The 21130-nt window shown below is 34.7% G+C and overlaps 1 protein-coding gene across 7 annotated transcripts in view; it reads left to right on the forward strand.

The window, feature by feature from the left end:
* LRBA (LPS responsive beige-like anchor protein) overlaps window positions 1-21130 on the forward strand; it is a 434320-nt gene that overhangs the window by 106611 nt on the left and 306579 nt on the right. For 6 of the 7 annotated variants that reach the window (XR_012775615.1, XM_075500920.1, XM_075500925.1 and 3 more), the window contains 4 exons: window positions 5642-5775; window positions 14865-14943; window positions 15210-15343; window positions 17652-17713. Coding sequence is in view for 6 of the 7 variants with exons in the window: in XM_075500920.1 (XP_075357035.1) it covers window positions 5642-5775; window positions 14865-14943; window positions 15210-15343; window positions 17652-17713 (409 nt within the window). In the remaining variant the exon portion in view is untranslated. The remainder of the gene's footprint in view (window positions 1-5641; window positions 5776-14864; window positions 14944-15209; window positions 15344-17651; window positions 17714-21130) is intronic. The other variant, XM_075500922.1, reaches the window with a different exon arrangement.

A 21130-nucleotide genomic window follows, 5' to 3' on the forward strand; every position in this document is an offset into this window, starting at 1 on the left:
TTTGAATAAAAAACATTATCCCATAGGGAGACAAACCAACTGTCACCTGTGTTGCTGTTCAATGCTAAAAAATGGAATGCTAAGAATTAAATCTGTATAAATTCCTGTATGTCAAGAGGAATTAGCGCTCATGTAAGTATTTTTAAATTATAGTGAGGTCATCAGTTTGGCCTGGCCCATGTTGTATTAGGAATATTTGACTTGCACCCAAGGAAAATTTGTAACTTGAAATATATTTCAAATTAATTGCAGACTTGCCAACTTAAAAAAAAATTTAGGAAGATGTACTCAAAATTTAGGAGGTACTTACAGATATTTTGTATCGTTGTACTGAAACAGAAGAATCAGTGATCTGAAACCAAGAAAGCTTTCAATAAGTAAGTCCTTATAGAATTTGGCAGAATAGATCATTATTGTGTAAGCCTTTATCTGTGATGGAAGTCAGTGTTCAGCTCAGTGGTCTGTGCTCATTCAGCAGTGAATAATTGTCTGCAACACGAAGGCTTCTTACGCTTCAGCATAATTGGGACTAATAACACACTGACCTTCTGGCTAAGATGTATTTATGGTGGCTAGTTCTCACTGTGCCTGGCCTACGTTTATCAGTTCATGTGCTGTAAATTCCTACTTTAAACCTTAAATATTTGATTTTAAATTAAAAAAGGCAAACATCTAATATAGTCATGTAAATGAGGCAACTAAACTATCATTTTTACCATAGTGCTTGAGGTCTGCTTGAAATATACCTTAAGAATATTTTTTGTGCAATTTTTCTAATTTATTTTATTTCTCCTGTATCTGAATATTATGATAATGGATGTTATAATATACAAATGTAACCCAAAACTATAGAGTTAATTGAAATGGTGTCATAATGTGAATGCTAAGGAATAAAATCTATTGACGGTTTTCTTCCATGTGACACCTATCTACCCATGTGTTAGGTTGCTTAATGTACATTGTTATTCTGACGAAATTAATGCGTGATTACAGATGTTTTTAAAAATACATTATTTTTGTAGATCTAAGGAAATATACTGTAAGGCCACTTATTGATGACTATTTTATTCACGTGTGTAGCAATATTTAACTTCTTAAGAAATGCTTATCAGTTTAGCTACAAAAAAGACTGTCCTGTCTGTGTACTCTTTAAAAGCAAGTGCCCTATTACTTAAGTTGAAAGCACATTAATTTTTAAGACACTTCTCTGACAAATTTACCTCATTTAATAATGTGCTAAACACTCTGTTTTCCACATAGTTTATTTACTACAATATTTAATCTTGATTTTCTACTGTCTCATACATTCTTTCTGCCAGTTGCATTCATTTTACTTATATTAGCATTTCAATAATCTTTTGAAAGAACACCACAAAGGAACGTTGATGGTTAATGGCAAATATTTCTGTTTGAACACAGTTGCATTTACACCTAAATATTCAGAGAAAATATCATATTACTACACAAAGAAGGAAAAATGTAGGAATTTTAGAATGTAAATAAGCAAACATGACCAATGCTTATGCTTTAAATATCTTAATTTGCTTTCCACTATGTGGTAAATATGAATCTGTATGTGATTGCCGAGCTATACTTTCATACCTTGAAGAAGGCCTGGAAATGGAAGCTCCTAACACAAATCCTGCAACTGTAACATTGCTCAGTTGCACCGTTGAAAGGGAAGACATATATAGTAGTAAACATTATGTTACAAATAATGCAGCAATGTGTAGCTATAAAGTAATTATATTAAGATACTTTAATGTTTTGGTTTGTTGTTCTTGAACTATTTTAAGGATTTTTTGAATCAGAAGGTCATGGCAACTGACCAGAAGACAGAGAGAAAGTACATTCAGGGTTTGGGGTTTCTTTACATCACGTTTTTGGTCAATATCCAGTACTTCTTTTGGCTGTGTGCTTAGATTGACACAGCTGTCAGGAGGAGGGACCTTCTTTCCTCACTAGAAAAACTGTTTATTTTATTTTGGCTGGAAAAATCAGAATCATTTCAGTTGACTGTTGAAGATCACTATCTAAAATAAATTCTGTTCAGAACTAGTCTGAGGCTAGAAAACAGCTTTATAATGGGTTGTTCAAAGCCTCTGTTTTCTTCCAAGGTTCAGATTTTTTAACGTGAAGCAGCAATTTCTCCAGCCCCTATACTGTTGCCTTTTATCTTGCTGAATAGTTATGGAGCACAGCAGGAGTCTTTGGCTGTGGTGCATCGTGAACACTCTGGATCCTTAAGCAAGCTTGTAACAGAGGGGACCAAGATCTAACGTGACCTTTAAATGTAGGAATTATTGTAGAATTTATGAAGTAGATTTTTTTAATTTTTAAAGATTTTAAAATTTTTTTAGATAAAACTTTTCTTTCAGTGGGATATGATAAACAACCTAAGTTTCTCAGAAAACTTTGTGAGAGTCAGTGTCTCTTGCTCAAAGTATGTGGTGACTGTGTCTGGAATACACATGCACACCCATGTGTACTGTTTATAAGGCAGCGTACGTTCTGTATTTCAAAGTCTGAAACCTGTACTTATTCATTTTTATTCCTTGAAGCAAAGCAAAAGGAATGATGTTGGATAATTAAAAAAAAAAAGCCTGCTAACAGCTCTACTTTGCAGCTGTGTATTAGTGCCATATTCCTCGTGCTAGTAGTCAGAGTATCTTCCTTAAAGTAAATGCCATTGCCAGATACTGAAAATTATAATGGAAGTGTTAGAATATAATTCCTTTTTTATGTACTTCATGGAAAGTAAGTTACTGAAGATGAGAGTAGCAGCTGTACTTGTATTCCCAAACTTCTACACATTTGAAGGTGAGAAGGTATACGAAAGATCTTAAGAGGCAAAAGGGACTATTGTGGTCATTTACTGCTGTCTCTCACAGCCCAGGAAAAAAAAAAAAGTCTAATTCCTTTGCTTGAATGCACCTCTCCTTGGGTAGCTATGGAGAGTCTGGCAACTTGCTGGAACTACTCCCTCAGTGCAGCTACACTTAAGCATGCTGAAGGTCAGTAGAAGTTTACAGGAAGGAACGATAATATATAGTGTTGTGTCAGAAACAGCACAGAAAATGGAAGACACTTGTAGCTGGGATTTCTTTTGTCTCCACTCATTGTCAGCTGCAGATGAGCAGTGTTAAGGTAATGGCTTCATCTGCACACAGGCTTTCTTGCTCCCATGCAGTTCCAGGACTGTTACTTGCCCTGTGAGGAGCTTCTTGCAGTAGTGCTAAAAATTACTCCTGTTCTAAAATTCCTTCTTGATCCTTCCAGCATGTTCATTTCTGTATTTTCATCTGTAAGGGGGCGGTTCTAATATATAAAATCAGTCGAAGTTCAGCCATTTATGTATAATTATTTTAAGGTGAGGGTCTGGCTTGCCCTTTATGATGTAAAATACCACCTGTTTCATAGTTTCTGGGGCTCTTAGTAGAGTCAGAGAGTAGGATCAGTAGTGTTCATAGGCATTCAGAGGACACAGCTATTCAGATTTGATGTTTTGAGAGAATTCTGATTGACTTTAAGCCCTGGAAACAGAAGACTTCTCTAGAAGACTTGTTTTTACCCTCAAGGTAATTTGGTGTTTTCCAATTTAAAATTAATTACATGAATCATATGTTTTGAACAGACACTACCTATATATGCACAATTGCCATCTACATGTGCACCAAAATTTGTCACTAAACATACTCCCATATCACCTTGCATCCAATGTAATTGTGTGTGTATTAGTTGGCAGGCAAATGGATAATTGTTTCTGTTACTTAGTGGGTGTGTAAAGAAATATTTCCAGCTCGTGCACTGAGATCTCATAGAGTCCACATGAATAGACACGTCTTTGTAATATGTACAATTTGGGTTTAATATTATTGATCAGTATTTCTTGAATTGGATAGCTATATAGTAAAAGAACTTAAAATCTGTAAAGGAGCACACCTGGGCTTCAGCACTGGATCATGAATGTTGGAGAAATGCCCAAAAGTTTACTATGTGTGGGTGCATCTTGTACTCAGTAAACTTGTATTAATTTCCCAGCCCCTTCCAGGTATTTGAATGTGTGTTATAGAATAGTAGTAACAGTTTCCAGACAGTGAATGTCACAGAATCTTGAGCAAGACATTCCCTTCTTACACCTGGGTGATGCAAAATTAGTTGGTAATGTGGCTATAATTTAGAATACAGTCTAAATATATGAAATTTTTTTTTGTGTATTGTTGATGTTGCAGGGAAACTGTCATGAACATATGAGCAAAATTCATGGTTTAAGCACAATATCTTGATTGGGGCTCAGGTGTTGTTGCTTCTATTTTTTTAGTGTATAGTTAACATTAGCAGTCACCCTTATAATGGTATGACATGTACTGCCTCCAACTATGGTGCCTGCCTACTCCTGCCATTAAGGAGGGCTGATTTAATCAGTAATGTAGTCTAGCTTCTGTGACATCATTTGGACTGAAGAAGGGAGTCAAATACAGTCCTGTTTTCCCATTCTAGCAAGAACTATTTTACAAATATTTGACAGAACTTCTTCGGTTGTTGTTATCACACCTGAATTTGGGTCAAGCTTCTAAGTTACTTTATTAAGAAAATGAATATTTTAAAGCTATTAAGGGAATACTTTCAGTGTGTAGTTATAGTACTGTCAACAAAAGATGTGATTAAATAAATTGAATGTTGAAGACTTTCAGCTTACAGTTAACACCAGGTAATTAAAAGTAAGCGCTGCTGTGGGAGCGCATTATATATCAGCTGTACTCTTTACCTCATTATCTGGGTTTTTGCATGTTTATGGAGCTAACTTGCAATTAAAAATGCCTTTAACGTATGCTTAACAAGGCCTTTTAGGTATTTGGAATAAAGTTCTACAATTTAATTGAAATTGGTATAGCATAAATAGATGTCTTAGTAACATGTGAGATAAATCTCCATGCCCAACTTGTCACTTCACATCTTTTCCTCTTGTCTAATCTTTAATGCTGACTATCAGGCCTGACATTTAACTTATACGAAAGATGGAGATTCTCCCTTCAACTCCAAAGAATGTTTTGATTTGTTATATAGGTAAAACTTGATTGACAAGTTATACTCAAATTCATGCCTTAGCCATATTTTTAAGATGTGTGAATGTTTGTATGTGCATGCAGATATGTGTTAGGATGTTTTCAGCTATAGTATATCCTTCTTCAATTAGTCATCTGTTCTACATTAGAATACCAGTAGTAGTATACTGTCAAGGCAAACTTCAGTGATGATAATTTATCTTAATGTTTTCATTTTGAATACTGTGATATCTTTTGTAAATAGTTGCCTGAAGTTTAAAACCCAATATTAGGAAAACTAAGGTGAAAAGTAAAACCTACTTGCAGGTCACTTATCCTGCTGATCTTCTAAATGTGTGCTTGTTTGTCAGGGATTTTGCAGAAGTGGATGAGATATTAAAGTGCACCATAAAAACTAAATAATGGTGAAGTGTCCTTTAGGTTAAGGTAGATTGCCAAAGATGATGGAAAAAGAAAATAGGGAAGGAACAGTACTTTTGCAGGACATAAAAGTGTGTGTGCTAGATGTGTAAACAGTGATTGTGACGTGTGAACCTTCATACAGTATTATTTACCAACTTTTTGTCTTCACCTAGGAGTGTCGTTGTACCATCAAAGAAATCAACCATTTCCTCTTCTACAGCTGCTGTGGGTATTCCTACAAATGCTGTCAGTGTGGTTTCTTCTTTAGATTCAGTGCAAGCCCCGGATTTGTCAGGAGAATCTCCTGGTGAGTAAGGGTAAATTAAACAATTTTAAATCCCAACCCTTCCTCTCTTGCTTCTCCCTCCCTCACCATTTACTCTGAATACAAATGAACAAGTTTTTGTGAAGTGCTTTTTGTTATGCTTTATGTGAAGGTGAGATGTTTTTCAATAGTTATCCGTGTCTCAAAACACTGTAAAGGAGAACAATTGTTTTTCAGATACTAACTCATTAGTTGCCTTCTGTTGTAATACTGATTAGTGTGTATATATATTATCTGTCTGTATATGAGTCTTGCTTATAGTAATACTTATTGCTGCTTGTATTTTCTTAGGGGAAATTGTGCCAATAATCTGGGAAGATGGTGTTTTGGTGTTTTACACTTTTTTTTTTTTTTTAAACTACTGGAGTGTATGTGGTATAACATGTCCTAAATTATCAAGTCAGACAAAAGGACCTTTGTGACCTTTGTATCCTGCATATTATTTTGTCTATATCTTTGTCATATGCCCTCACATAGCAGCTTGCAGGCCTGCATTCGGTATCCATGCCTCTAACAAAGACCAGTATCAGATACTTTACAGGAAAATAGACGTGACTCTAGGTTAAACTGGACCAATTGTCAGTGACATTATATGGGTTCATGAATATAAGAATTAATCCTTTTTGATGTTTTCTGAGAGTTTATCCCCCAGATAACTTTATTATTCCCAGTTTTGGTGCTATAGCTACACAAATGTAAAAAATAACCTGTTTATAAATAAAAAAACACAAAAGTAGTGTTGCTTTAAAAAAAAAAAAAAGCTTTGCTAAACTTTTTGGGGACTGTCCTTTTGCCTTCATCTAGCAGAACAAATGCAAATGTCTGAGCAATTTGTCATAATTTCAAGATTTCTCATGGCTTTTGTAAAGCAGGGATACTATATTAACTTGTATTTAGTATAAATATGGTGTATTCTATATAAAATATGGTGTATTTTTGTTACAGATTTTTGTTACAGATTTTTGTTACAGATTTTTGTTACAGATTTTTGTTACAGATTTTTGTTATATAAAATATAAGCTTATTTATAAATTGTAGGGTATTTATCCAAGGTTATATGTATTAGTGCTAAGTAGGACTGAAAATTATATACAAGTGTTTCCAATAGCTTTAGCCTGAGGTCAAATTCAGTGTTGATGCTGAACTAATTGCTTTGGACAGTTTTTTTTCAGTGGAGACAAAATTGAGTAGGTTGTTTATAAGCAAGTGGTCCTTTGAACCCTTAGTCTCTCTGGTTGTTCTGTATGAGATAAATGATGTTTAACCTTATATGCTGTGTCAAAGGCATGCTTTTCTGCTTAGCCATGTTTAAGTCACAAGGCTGTATAGGATCTCATAATTGTTTGTGCCCATGAAGTTTAACATCAAGACTTAGAACTGATTTGCATCTTAATCAAGGAAATCTCAACCTGTGCCTGATTATTGGTGTTTCATTTCAATGTTTGAGTTTCTTGCTTCCTGTTTTTATGAACTTACATCCATTGCAAAGGCTGAGGAAAAAAATGTAATCCATTGTCATGTCTTCTAGTACTCGTGTGTAAGATATTTGTTGTCATCTTCAACTGCCTATTGCATTTCTTGGGAAAATCAAAAAGGTTTTCTTGCAGCCATGATAAAGGAAAAGAAAACCTATTGAAATCTAGTATGTTCTTATTCTTTGCAAAAGGGAGAATGCATTTTGTCACTGAAATTGCAGGAGGTAGTACTATAGTAGTCTAGGAGTAATGTTTGGACTAGGAAAATTAGCTGTCTCTTAAAATGTCACAGTTCTTTGGGGAAGATTGGCTCTGAGCAGCTAATCTGTTTTTAAAAGAATAAAACCTTACCTACACTGAAATTGTTTAAAGTAATTGCTAAGTTGTTATCTTCTTACTGGTTTACCCAGGTTAGATGTGGCCTTAATTATTACAATTTCTGAAGTCAATTGCTTTCTGAAATTCACTTGCTTTTAATAGAAACAAAACAGGTGAACATTGACTTTCAGATTTAGTCAATCTTTTAAGAATGTATAGAAGAAAAAATGAGTGCTCCTGTGCCTGTAGAATGTATAAGAAATCCAGACAATAAACAATACTGATGTAGTTTGTAACTCTGTGACTTCCAGCATGTCTAGGAGTTTTGGCAAAAATTGGACATGTAATCTGAACTGATATGCATAAAAAGAAACTAATCAGGATTAAAAATAGTAGACATGTTTAGACTGGCAATCTAATTAATTAAAAGAAAAAGTAAAGGGATAAATGAAATCATGCCTTAAACAGATTAAAACGTGAGACTGTTTCTTTTTTCCCCAGTAAAATAATGGCATGGGAACAAAAATTTTGCAGAGTTGGAGTGGTTTACACTTATGTTGCTCATGTAAATTGCACACATTTAAGTTTGAAACAAAGTTCTGTATAAGGCCTTTAACTTTTTTATTTGAGGATACAAGTAGCAATAAGTGAGCTTCCTATAAACCCAAAATATAATATATATAATTTTCCCCTGAGTTCAAATCACATGTTCTTTCACTAATTTTTGTTTTCATGCAGTGAAGAATCAATACATTGTTCTCATTTTTTTTCAGCTAACATTCATTGTAAGTCTGTTTACTTTTGTAATTAAGACAAAAAAAGAATTAAATCCTTTTTTAAAAAGTGCTGAGACTAGGGGTTTATGTAGTGAATATAAATTTGGGGCTTTTTCACATTTTATATGAAGGCTATTTATTAAATATTATTGCTACATTTAAAAATCCATTTCAGCTGTTTTTTCTAAAGTCAAAGAATTTTTTAAAGTGAGTTTTGTATGCATTTGTTTGATATGTTTTAAAAACTGATTAAGCAAACAGAACCTTTATATAATAACATATAATACTTTACTGTGGAGACTAGAGTCGATTTTCTCCAAAACAGAGATGAACGGGAGATGCAGACGTTGAAATGGGATTAAACAGCAAATGATAGTGTTTTAGCTGTAATGTGTACATAAGCATAATTTGGGAATAAGTTTTATATAGTATCTGAGTATCCTCCACCTGTAGATGTTATGTCAAAATTGCTTGGTCAAGGTAGGATCTGTGTTGAAATATTAGTCAGTCTATGTGGTTCCAGATGCCTCCATTGCCATTTGTGTGTGCTCAGAATTTATCAACCTCCTTCCCAATATTTTTTCCTGAAGTTTGCATCTTGCCTGTAGCTCAAGGTCTGTGAGTATCTCAGGTATTTGACCCTTAGGATTGTCCTAAGCTCATATCAAGTGAATGCGACATGCCCTGGCCTACCAAATACAAAGTGTTGACAAGTTGGAAGGATAACCATCTAAGCTCACTCTGTTCCTCTGATACTTTGAAAGAGGGTGAAAACATGTTTTGGCCTCAGACAGCCTGGCCTTTTTGCAGGAGAAGTTTCTTCACCTTTACTCATTCAAGCCACAGAGTATTTCACAGCACAAAAAGCCTTTCCTGAATACATATGTGCCCCTTCTGGTCTAAACTTGCCCGTCAGTATGTTGCTGATGGCTGATATTTGGGTTGTTGGTCTGCTGGAATTGCTGCTCCAATTGTTGAAAGATCTTGGAAATTAATGGAGAAAATACAGCCCCTTCGTGGCCCACATTGAGCCAATCATTTGTCTGTAACAGAGGGTGGTATTGAACAAAAGAGCACATTTACTAGTAATAATCTAAGGAGGAGGAATTTACTCGAGTTGTTTCTTCCTTGGATTGGCTCATGAATGTACGATTTGATGCAGAGATTTTACATGTGCTGTGTCCAGGAAGGGCTATTGGAAAGGCAGGACTAATGTTTAGATAGGCAGGACTTGGCAGAGTAGTCTGAGCTATTGTGAATATGCAAGTGGGATGCTTGTATTTTTGTTTGTCACTTAGTTTTCCTTTTAAATGTTTCAATTATAGTTGTAATGTTCTGAAGTGGTGTGAACGTTTTTGAACTGTTTTGCAGTTTGCACTCCCACTGTTTTCTCTGATGCTCTGAGTTTCTCTGTTTATGCACTTGAAGGATTTCACATGCATTTTATTAGTGCTTCACTCTAAAGAATGCAATTTTGAGACTTTCACTCTTCAGTTTGTAAATGGTTGTTCAAATACAATTTTTATAAAGAGGGAGTATGAAAAGTTTGTAGGACGCAGGAGTGAATTGCATCTTGTCCTTACTGACACACTGAGTGTAGAAAACACAGAAGTTCCACTCAGTTTCTGTTGTCTGCCTCCTCCCCCTCTTACGTGAAGTTCTTTTGAGTTTCACTTGTTTCGCCTCTGAGCCACACAGAGTTGCCAGCAGGATTTCTGCTTCTCCTGAGCAGAGGCATGGTCTGTTCCCCAAAGTGTGAAGTCATAAACAAGGCCATGTCAAAGGCTGAGGTGGATGCTTGAAAGAAACATGGGAATAAGCAGTAACAGGAGATAAAAAAGGAGTTGTGACTCCTGAATTCTAGTCCTACATATAGGAGAATGTAAATTGTCTCCCACAGTTGGCTTGTTTTGCAAAGAAGAATGGTATTAATTGATTTTTATACATAGGTGAGAATAACCTTGCAGTCTCACAATAAAATAAGTTAGTGGGAGACAAGCTAAAGTAAGAAAAATGAATGTGAAGTGAGTTACCATCAGTGCAGAAGTAGTTCAAGAAATTAACTGGATTATAATAACTATTTCAAAGACAATTCCAACTTTACAATGACAGTAGTTGAAGGCTAGTTACCAAAGCAGAATGACACTTTAAAAAATCTCAAATGCTAATGATATGCAATGGAAATAGTTTAACACTGTTTCAGTATAAAAACTGTTTTAAAGCAACTTCTCTTTAGAGAGTGCACCATTGTTTCGTGAAATCTGTTTTGGTTTAACCTACAGATGTGTTTATGTAACAGATCCCTTATATTAGCTTGTAAAACCTTTCATTGTAGTCTTGCATTGTACACTTCCAGCCCTGGAAGTGTATTTTTGAATGAGCTCATTATTTTACTAGATACTCCTTTCATAAAGGGCATCAGTGTATTTATGTATGGTAGGTCTGTTGTACAAAATTAAGAGGTATGGTTATTTAATTCAACACTGTTGGTTGTTTTTTTTTTAACCTCCTCTCTGTCCTCCCAGAGTAAAATATATCATGCTCTGCTTGTGTACTGCCAAGCATACTTTGAAAGTACGCTTGTACTTACATGTATATGCAAAAGCACGCTTGTACTTACATGTATATGCAAAAGCATAAGGATCTTGCACAAGGAGTTTCTTTAACAATATTTTATTGCTAGAGGCATTATTTGTTTAGACCCTTGGGGACCTTGAATAAACAATAAGGTTTCACTGTAAGGGTGCTAGACAGATGATCTATTTGCATTTTCTTTTATGTTCTTGCAAATGTCTGTAAAACTGTCAGTTTGAAGGAGCCAGTTTATCAGTGAAAGGATAAGGAAGAGATAAGTCAGTTTAGTTCCACATGTTTGAAGTAGCTACTGCACTTACCCACATGTGTGTTGTGGATGAAAATATGCTACTGAAGTGTTTTCCTTATTTTTACTAAAGGCAGAAAAAATAGTAGAATAAAAAGCCACTTCTGAGTGAAATAAAGTCAAAAAAGTACTTCCACAAACCAAAATTTGAATGCAAAAATCACTATGCCTAATCCTACCGAAAAAAACCCCTGAAATTCTCAGCTGTGATAAATCTGAGATCCACCCCTTTTAGTGAAATATATCTGAGTCTGGAATGTGGATTTAGGTGATGATAAGCATAAAGAAATTCAGGCCATAAATATCCTTACATAATCTTCAAAAAGAATATCAGTTTATTATAAGTGCCTGCCTTATGCTGTTGTCAAATCCAAATTATCAGTGCTTTTTCTGTCATGTCTATATTTAAAAGTTGATTTTAACTTAAAACTTCATAGAGTTTTACATTTATACCTAATCTGTTATGCACAATTTGTTTTGATTTCTAGAAGAAAAAAAATCATGTCCTATCTGTGTTGTCAGTGATTTCCTTTACCTCCCACTCTAACCATTTTTACCAGTGTCATTTTGTGTAAAAACAGAAAACCAAACAAAAAACCCAATCCATCCCACAAAATAAAACAAACAACAAAACCCCCAAGTTATCCCGGATTGAATGTATGAATGTCTCTTTAGTAGCCTTGTGATTGCTGTTATGCCCTTTGGTTGGCCTTGCAGATGTTTCCCTTGAGTTTTTTTTCTAATTTTTCCTTCAGTTATTTTAGTTGTGGCCTAAATATTGCATTGAATCGTTCTCATCTCATATAATTGTAAAACTCATGCTACTATGCTGCACTGTTAAAGTCTTATTTTTTACTGATAAAGTGATCCTTGATTTTGCTATGCATTTAATATGGTGGGATTTTAGTTGTATATACTTTTGACTTTGTAACATATCCAATAATTAGTGGACTACTGGTCACAGATTTTATATGTAGTAAAAAGCATGCAAGCATTTATATAACAAGACATTCTGCATGTGCAATCTGCATGTTGAGAGGACTTTCTTATTTTGAAGGCTTTGGATGCCGTTTCGGTTTTGTATTCTGTTGAACTACCCACATCAGTGTGCTGATTTCCCCTTATGGACAGTGTATGGGCTTAAGTCCACTACTGGGCATGTGGGCTTACAAATATTTTCAAGTTAGAGCGACTTGTTTAATGAGAATAGGGATGTTGGGCTTTAGGGGCAAAGCTGGGAATTCTAGTGAAATTATTTAAATAATGATAAAGATTATAATGAAAATGAAATAATTGCTTTAAAGTCTTAATCCAACAGGCAGTGTATTGTTCATACTTAAGTATGAATGCGGGGGGGAAGACTGTAACTATTAAGTATCCCACAAACAACTGGAGTCTTTGGAACTGCTGAATCATGTGGCTTTTTGCCTTCTATGGGCTTTTTTTTTCTGTACAGGAGGATCCATTCTGATTTTTGGCACATTATTTGACTGCTTTTCCTTTGGGAATATCCAAAATACTTTTTGGTGGTTTGACTATGTAAAACTAGATCTTAAAGAAATGGAATTATATCCATGAAAATATTGAAAATATTTACAGAATTTAGCCATCACCATTGAAAATTTCAGAAATATATCTTTGATTTGCCTTTATTAGATAAATTATTTAGGAAGCAATGCCCAGAAGATTTGTATTCCACCTTGCTTTCAGCTAATGCATTGCTCCCCACTTTCTTGTCCTTCATTTTGTATGGCCCACTCAAAATTTCTTTTGACCCCATCATCCCATACGAAAGTCAAAATGAGAGCTTCATGTTGAATTTATGAAAAGCATAAGTGAATCACACTCACAAAGATATCTCCTACCTATGAAGAAAGAAAAATAAGAGCAAAACTTTTCACCATTTTGATGCATTAGTTTAATTTATTAGTTTCTGTGCTGCCTTTGAAGCACGATTAGAGAAAACCATCTTCCCCAGACAGGAGGGGAAAAAAAAAAAAAAAACAAACCACAAAACCCCAACAGTTCTAGGGGGAAAGCTCTGTGTGCCAGTGTTTTGGAGCAGAAGTTTGAAATTTGACAGGAGAAATTAACTTAGTATGTCAAGGATCTGTCTTTGCCATCTTTTTACAAATCTGTTCTACTGCCGTCAAGTAGAAAGACTTTGAAAAGTTGCAATTGACGCATTTTGTTAGACACTTGCAAGATTTTAGCAGCTTACTTCCAGACAGGTTGCATTTAACTGAGCTCGCTCCAGTGTAGGTGGGACAATCAGGAATTTTTCTATAGTTACAGTTCTGAGAAGGGTCATGTCTTTGCTAAGGTAGATGAGGGAACTGAAATGATTAAACTCTTTTCTTTCATGCTTTTTTCATCTTTTCCTCCTTTTTTTTTTTTTCCCCCTTCTTCTTCCCCCCCTTTCCAGCAGCATAAGAATCTGAAACTGGCGAGGTGAGAGGAAAGAGAATAGGACAGGGTCTAAGGTTGGAAAGAGATAGGATTGCAGATGGACTAGAAGCAGTCATGCTCTTGGGAAATGCACAGAAATCTGTCTGCTAAGATTCATTCCTCTCTATAGTTTGGAATGCAGTTCAAGATTTGTGAGTCACCATTCCTATCCTGGCAGCAAATATCTGTGAAATCTCTGGCTGTCTTGCTTACCTCCTCTTCATCATTGCTAATACCAATCCATACTGCAGTATGGAGGTTGTATTTCTCTTCATATACTGAACAGCAGAATTTAGTATTTACAGATTCCTACTCTGCTGATGAGAGCCATGTAGTGTCAATTTGACATAACACAATTGCATTTTTTTTTTTTAGTAAGTGTAAGATACATAAATGACCCAGTCTTCCCTATCAACCTTTGAATAATTGATATGGCAAAGTTAATAACTCATAAATGAGGTTATACCACTGCTGTCATGCTAATGATGCTGGCAGTGCAGTAGAGAATTTTATCATAGCTGTCTTTGTCAGAGTCCTAGTGTTGCAAAAATTTAAGCCAGGCTGTTGAAAATACCCACTCATTTTGTATTCTGCTTCATTTTGACACAAATATGTTTTAATTTTAGACAAAAAATTAAGAGTTTCTGTGAAAGTTACTTGAAATTGGATGAGCGCTTCCAGTAACCAAGAGAGATGCTTTAAAATGTTACCATCTGGTTTTATATTAGTATATATTAGTTATATTAGTACACTACAGGAGTATTAAGGGAGTAAGACATTATTTGTATTCACTGCTTAAGGTTGTAAGTGTTCTTCAATTTGTTCAGAGAGAATCACAGCTTATAGGGCCAGAAGGGATCACTGCAGTCTAGTCTGACTTCCTTCACAAAGCAAACTGCAAAGCTTCCTTGAATTACATTCTATTTGTGCTAGAGCAAAATTTAAAAAGCTTGCCATGGCATACCTGGTAAATACGCACATAAGTAAATAAGAGTCGTACAGCAAAAAAAGTTTTGAGGTACAAAGAGGTCAAAGGATTTACCTAGTCCTCACACACACTTGAAAACCCTGGTTTCTCAGAGGTTGAGCTCGAGGCTTTAGTTTCTGGTTCAGTTGTCTAACCTCTGGCATGTGTTCTTATATAATTCGTTTATTTATTACTTTCTCTTGTAGGAAGGGGATCATCTAATTCAAAATTGCCATCTGTCCCTACAGTTTCTTCAGTGCCTGAGGATTCTGCTTCAAATATGAGGTAACTTCTTCAATTGAACATCTGAACAGCTGTGCTGTGGCTCACATTTTTGATATTACAGTTGATATTCTGATTCCACATCACTTAAGAATGTTGTTTTGCTGATGTTCAATACTTAATGAAGGCTTGGGAAAATATGAGTGTCTGATTATTGATTCCTTCTTATACATGTGTATCACTTAAACATTGCCAAAAACTATACTCCTTTCTACAAAACTTCAGCAACTTCCTTCTTTTTTTGTTAATCACATGTATCTCTCTACTAGTATTACAGACAGGCTTGAACATGCTTTGGAAAAAGCTGCCCCACTTCTGAGAGAGATTTTTGTGGATTTTGCTCCCTTTCTTTCTCGAACTCTTTTGGGCAGCCATGGGCAGGAGTTGCTGATAGAAGGTACAAGTAAGTTTCCATTTTTAAAAAGTTTTTTTTATGTGTGCTTTGTTTTACCTTGGAGACTCAGAATTTCTATATTTTTTTTCTGCTGGCACTGCCTTAGAAGCTTTCTTCCTGCCTTCCCACACAGTGCTGTCCACTGGATTTCACTGCCTCCTGTTCCTTCTGTCTTTAGTCCTCTGAGGTCATTGTCATTGCCTCCTCATCTTTGCCACCTCTGCTACGTCTTTGCCTCCATCTCATCTTATAGTTTCCTATATCTCATTATGGGGGACCAACTGCTGTTGTCTCTTAGTTTTCCAACTCTCCCAGGGAATTGTCCCATAGAAGCTGGTGTATGAAATGTGTTTTGTGAGCCTTAAAAAGAAAACTTGGTGTCAGGGTCAACACTTCGATACAAAGTAAGGTATAGAGTATGGTGTAGAAAGTTAAGTACAAAGACCTTGCATTTTTACTGTGTTGTAACAGAAGGCTTCTTGGGAACTATGTCAGCAGAGCATGTTATGATGTATCTCTTGCATGTGCATCTGCTTCTGTCTTTTTGGTTTCTAATTGGAAGGCAGTCATACAGGTGAGAGGAATACGTTGTCAGTATTGAGAAGAATTCTCTGGTACTGAGAAGATGAAGATTCAGGTGCACAACAAAGATCATGGCTCTTCCTGGTGCTGGCTTAAAATGATTTAGCTTGAGATGATTGAGTTTTCTTTCTACTGGTGGGTTTCTCTCTGTTTAAAAATGAGGCTCAGTTCTGCGATGCAGACATTAATGTCCTCAGTTTAAAAAAATCATGTTTATTAGAACACTGTGAAATTAGTTTTTCAGTTTTCTCATAATTTGCTTATATCATATAAATTGGTTTGTCTGCTGATTTTTAAAGTGAAAATTGCAGTTTCTGTCCAGCTAAAGCAGTGAATTGAATTAGGGCCTGAGCTTGTTGCAGCTTCCAGTAATGAAGCACTCCCATGTTAAAAGCTTAACGTGATCGCTTGCACATGAGCTGTATTTGAAATAATAGTTCTAGTTGCTTCCTGGGGAATTAAAGTTCTTTTTTTAAAAACATTTTTGAAACTACTTGTTTTGTGGATTAGGACAGACATCCTGTATGTAGTGCTGAATACAGTTAACATTGTCAGAAACACAATTAGAGTATCAAACACTGATAAGTGTTTTGCTGAAGGCTGCTGATAGCAAAATTGAGACTTCATTAAACTTCACTGAAATTAAAGTTATTTAGTTTTGGAATTTAGCTCACCTACCTTTTGGGGTAGGAAGAAGTGGCAGGAAGAAGTGTATGAATTGTCTTCTGTAAGACTGAAAAAGATGGGATTCTACTTTTGATTATACATGCGGGCATCGCTTTAGCTGATAAACATTTTAATGGAAGCTGCCTTGTGAACAAATTTATTTCATTCATTTAATAAGAATAACAGGAAAGAGATTTTTCTCAAAGCTTTATTTGCCAGGAAGTAAATATCCTATTTAGTTACATTTTTTCTTGTCTGAAGATAAAGAAAAGATAATCTGTTTTCAAAGTATCTTGACTGTAGTATGGATTATATACACAGAGAGATGAGTATTTCATAGATTGGATGACTGAAAAAAAAAAAGTAGGAAAATTATTGGGAATGTATGAACTGTCTAGACAAAAACCAACACACAAAACCAATTTTTGGGCCTAAAAAACAGTTATAGACAAACCCGAAACAAAATGTGAATACAAATAATAATAATAGTCAAATTAGTTTATAAACAATCGAGAATATATAATAGGTTACTGCTTGCACTTCTGCTAAGGTTTAGTGTGGGGTTAAGGGTCAAAGTACTAATAAGAGTGTTTGGGATGTCTGCTGCCATGAAACAAAATGGAAACTTGATTGATAGCTGGGGGCTGAAAGGAGAATGTGCAATGGAGAAAGCAAAGGTCATAAAGCCATTTCCCTTCTCTGCATATATAATGACCCAATCCTTCAAGAAATTGCAAAATGTAGATACAGTGGATTAATATAACATATGTTAACCACACTTCTGATCATTTTGACGTATAAACATTTATGGAACTGTGAATAATGGAGGTAACGTATTACTATTAGCTGCATCTTTAGATGTGAGGCATGGAATTTATGATCTCAGTCTCACATACATACTTTTATTTCATGCGGATAAAGTACAAAATTGAACTGGAAGTGGTATGAGAATTTCAGCTTTCTTTTGATTGTCAAAATGCTTCTAATCTATTGCACTTCAAAATAGTTTGTGTTAACAGCTGGTGTCATATAAGCGTCCATTTATGTATATCATTTTATCCTTTTGTAGGTCTTGTGTGCATGAAATCTAGCAGTTCAGTTGTGGAGCTGGTGATGCTTCTTTGCTCTCAGGTGAGGTTTAAGTAACAATGTTGTCTGAAATTGCTCTCTCTGAGCATAAAGGAAGTTACAGTTAAAATTTTACTTTAAATTTGAGTTTAAATTTAAGGTTATGTGTGATAGGTAAAAAGATTATACGCAACGCCTTTTGATTAAAAAAAAAAAATTCACAGTAATTGTGTCTGTTCAGTTGGAGAGAGAAGTTACTAAAGGTTTTATGTTACCTTACTATTGAGCATTTACATAACCTTGATGGTGGTGTGCGTAAGTAATTCTTTGCTGGCATTTTTGTAAGATAAAATAGGATCAATAAAATATTAAGGTTATAGAAACAGATTGATTTCTGCATCTTGGCATGCTGAATCCTCTGCAATGAATAGATTTTTTCCTTTTGTGTAGAGGTTATGAAATGAGTGATAAATACTTTTGAAATCCTGTCATTCTTAATTGATTTGACAAGTACTAAAAATTTGAGAAAAATTCAAGAAAGCAACCCTGGTTGTCAGCAGTTTGGGGCATTCTACGTTCCTAAAGGCAAAGTGATTTTAGATATTTAAGAACCTGAGATTTGCCTGTTCCTGTGGTTAGAAAAGAGCCAGAGCCTAAGGAACTTCCTTAAAATTGTATATGCTATATTAATTGTATTTTCTTTTTGGATTTCGTGCTTTCTTTTTTGTAATTAAATGGAAGACTGTTTTTATTGAGCCTTTCTTTTGGTGCCTTAGAAATGATACCTTTCTGGTAGTAAATTCCCCTACTTAAAACTTTAAAATAGCCTTTTTTAATGGGAATGGTATTGGTCTAGAGGTCAAGGGTTCTGACCCATTTCAAAACCTTTGACCTTCATTTACAACCCTTATGGTTTGCTTGCCTGACGAATAAGGATAATGCAAAATTAATGTTTCTTCACATCGATTTATTCGTTTTAGTGCCTATATTGCCAAATTTATTTAGAGTGTGCTGATAGATGTTTCATGAATACAAATGAAAGAATCATAGAAGGTGTGAAAAATCGATAGTCTGCATTGTCAATAAAGTGCAATAAGAACAATTACTTCTGGAGATTACACCTAATAGATTTTACAATGAACTAGTGAAGAGTAGTTATGTTTTCTAGTGAGCTTATTATGAATGTATCTAGAACTTTGCTCATCTAGTTTTTCATCTTCCTCAGGAAATATATTATATTTTTACCCTGAAAGGAATTTAATATTCCTTATGGAACTTTTGGAATTTAGAGATAGTTATTTTACCTATGGCAATACTGGAAGCGGGCATTGTTCACGACTTCTAGAATACGAATTTGCTGATGATTTAAATTAGAAAGGAATCCTTGCTACCAAGAAATCCATATACAAGTTTTACTGTTCTTTCGTTAATGTGTTAGAGTAAAACTAATCTGAGTATTAAATATGTGCCTGACAGCTTCGTATTACCATTTTAAAAATTAGGTTTTGGTATTCATGTTGCTTGTATCAATAATTAGTGGTTGACCTGTCCTTCTTTTTTGGTAGGGTAATCTAATCTTTTTAAAAATCATGTTGTGCTCTGTACTGTACATCACTTGTTTGGTTTTGGGAAGTGGAAAGGATAAGGAATAAATGACGTGCTCTAATGCATCTATTTGTCATATGTGTCACAATGCCACTTAATGCTAATCTAATCAAATTGAGGATATCGTGATTGCTTAGCAGTGCTAGTTGCAGAGACTAAGGTTATTCTTTGTGAAATAGTAGAAATAAACCAATAAAGTCACAAAGACCTCAAAGTCTTTTTAAAGTTACATAGCAGCTGTAATTTTTGGCAGAATATGAAAAATGATGTGAGAAATGAATCTAAAATTAGCTCCAGATGTATACAGATTGTTCTGGGGTGATAATTACATTTTTCACTTTGAATTTTCCTAATTCAAAGAGGTCAGCATGGCAATCACAGAAGTGATTTATTTTGTTAAGAAGTGAACTGTCTTTTGCTACATGAAAGCTTGAGAGATATGAAATTGAATTTCAAGCCGACATTTTACAGATACTGGGAGGAGATGGGGTTGAGCTTGATTGATTTTTTTTTTTTCCTTTTTTTCTTTTTTCCCTTTTTTTTTTTTTTTTGGCCCAAGATAGGGTGGGAAGTGAAGTGATATCCTTTTGCTAAAATTTTAATTAATTTTTAAGAGGAGATGGAGAGGATGAAGTGCCAAAGATCAAAAGATCAGGTCAAAAACTAGTTTTTAATCACATAAATAATGTGGCATAGCTACAAAGTAAGTATCTGCAAATTTGATTTAAAACTTCACAAATTTGTCAGCCATCATTGCTCTGATTGATATCTTTGGTGTTTTTTATGCTAACCTCCTTCTGGAAATTTGTTTTAAACATTGTATATGTGATGTAATCCCTTGGATTGTTTTTCTGAAACATCTGAAATTTTTCGATGTTTATTTAGATTTGTGGCTGGAATATGTGTTTTCTTTCTCAGAAGTGCAAAATGGAATAATAATATCTTACAAGTAATTTTTTCATAAAATTGTGAAAATAAAGCTCTTTGCCAGGTGAAGTGATTTAAAAAAAATTGAAAAGATACCATTTTGTGAAACTATTTGTGACACCTGGTTAATTTCTTGTCTTGTTTAAAGTTCATATATTTAAGCATATGGAAAAAGACCATTGCTTTTGTGTTTTAGTTTTGTGTTTATATGTTGATATATTGTTTTATGTTTAACACAAAGTAAAAAGAGAAACAGGTGGTTTGAGATACAGACAAAAGGCTTTTTCTAAGACAAAAACAGTTGTGTTTTTTGATAGACATGCTACATTTTGAGATGTGTCTCTGTGTGTATACTTACATTTATATAAATCTATCAAAACATAAAGAAATCCTTCATTTAATATTACTGCAAAGTGTTCCTGCTTATTTGACATTAATATCATTTTTGAAAGAATTGACGTTGCATTCAAGGCCACTTTATAAAAGCGTTGTGTTGCTCATCCTAATTCAGTCTGACACACATTCCAATAACACTACCTCCCTTCTAGGGTTTAAAACTAAATTTATGGCTGAGCATTGTGAAGTGCATCATTTAAAAATGGTTTCAACCCAAAACATCTAATAAATAAATAATGTGTATGGCTACTCAGTAGCAGACTTTCTAGACTAGAAATCATTCCATCGGATACTCAACAGTCCACTATCGGAGAGGGCTGTCAGATAAATCTTACAGTAGCTGCATTCATGTCCTGTAAATCACATGTTATTGTCTGAGCCTTCTGCCAGGTCATCTATTCTTTTCCCATTTATCAGAAATGCATACAGTACAGTGAACCTAGAAGCACCATCTAGTCTGGCCTGGCATCCTGTCGGGGTAATTAAACCAGCAAAAAGAGAGAAGTCCTGTGTCTATTATCCCTTTTAAATGAGTGACGTCAGGATGTTAAA

The sequence above is a fragment of the Mycteria americana genome, chromosome 4 (genome assembly GCF_035582795.1).
Source record: "Mycteria americana isolate JAX WOST 10 ecotype Jacksonville Zoo and Gardens chromosome 4, USCA_MyAme_1.0, whole genome shotgun sequence".
Taxonomy (NCBI): Eukaryota; Metazoa; Chordata; class Aves; order Ciconiiformes; family Ciconiidae; genus Mycteria; species Mycteria americana.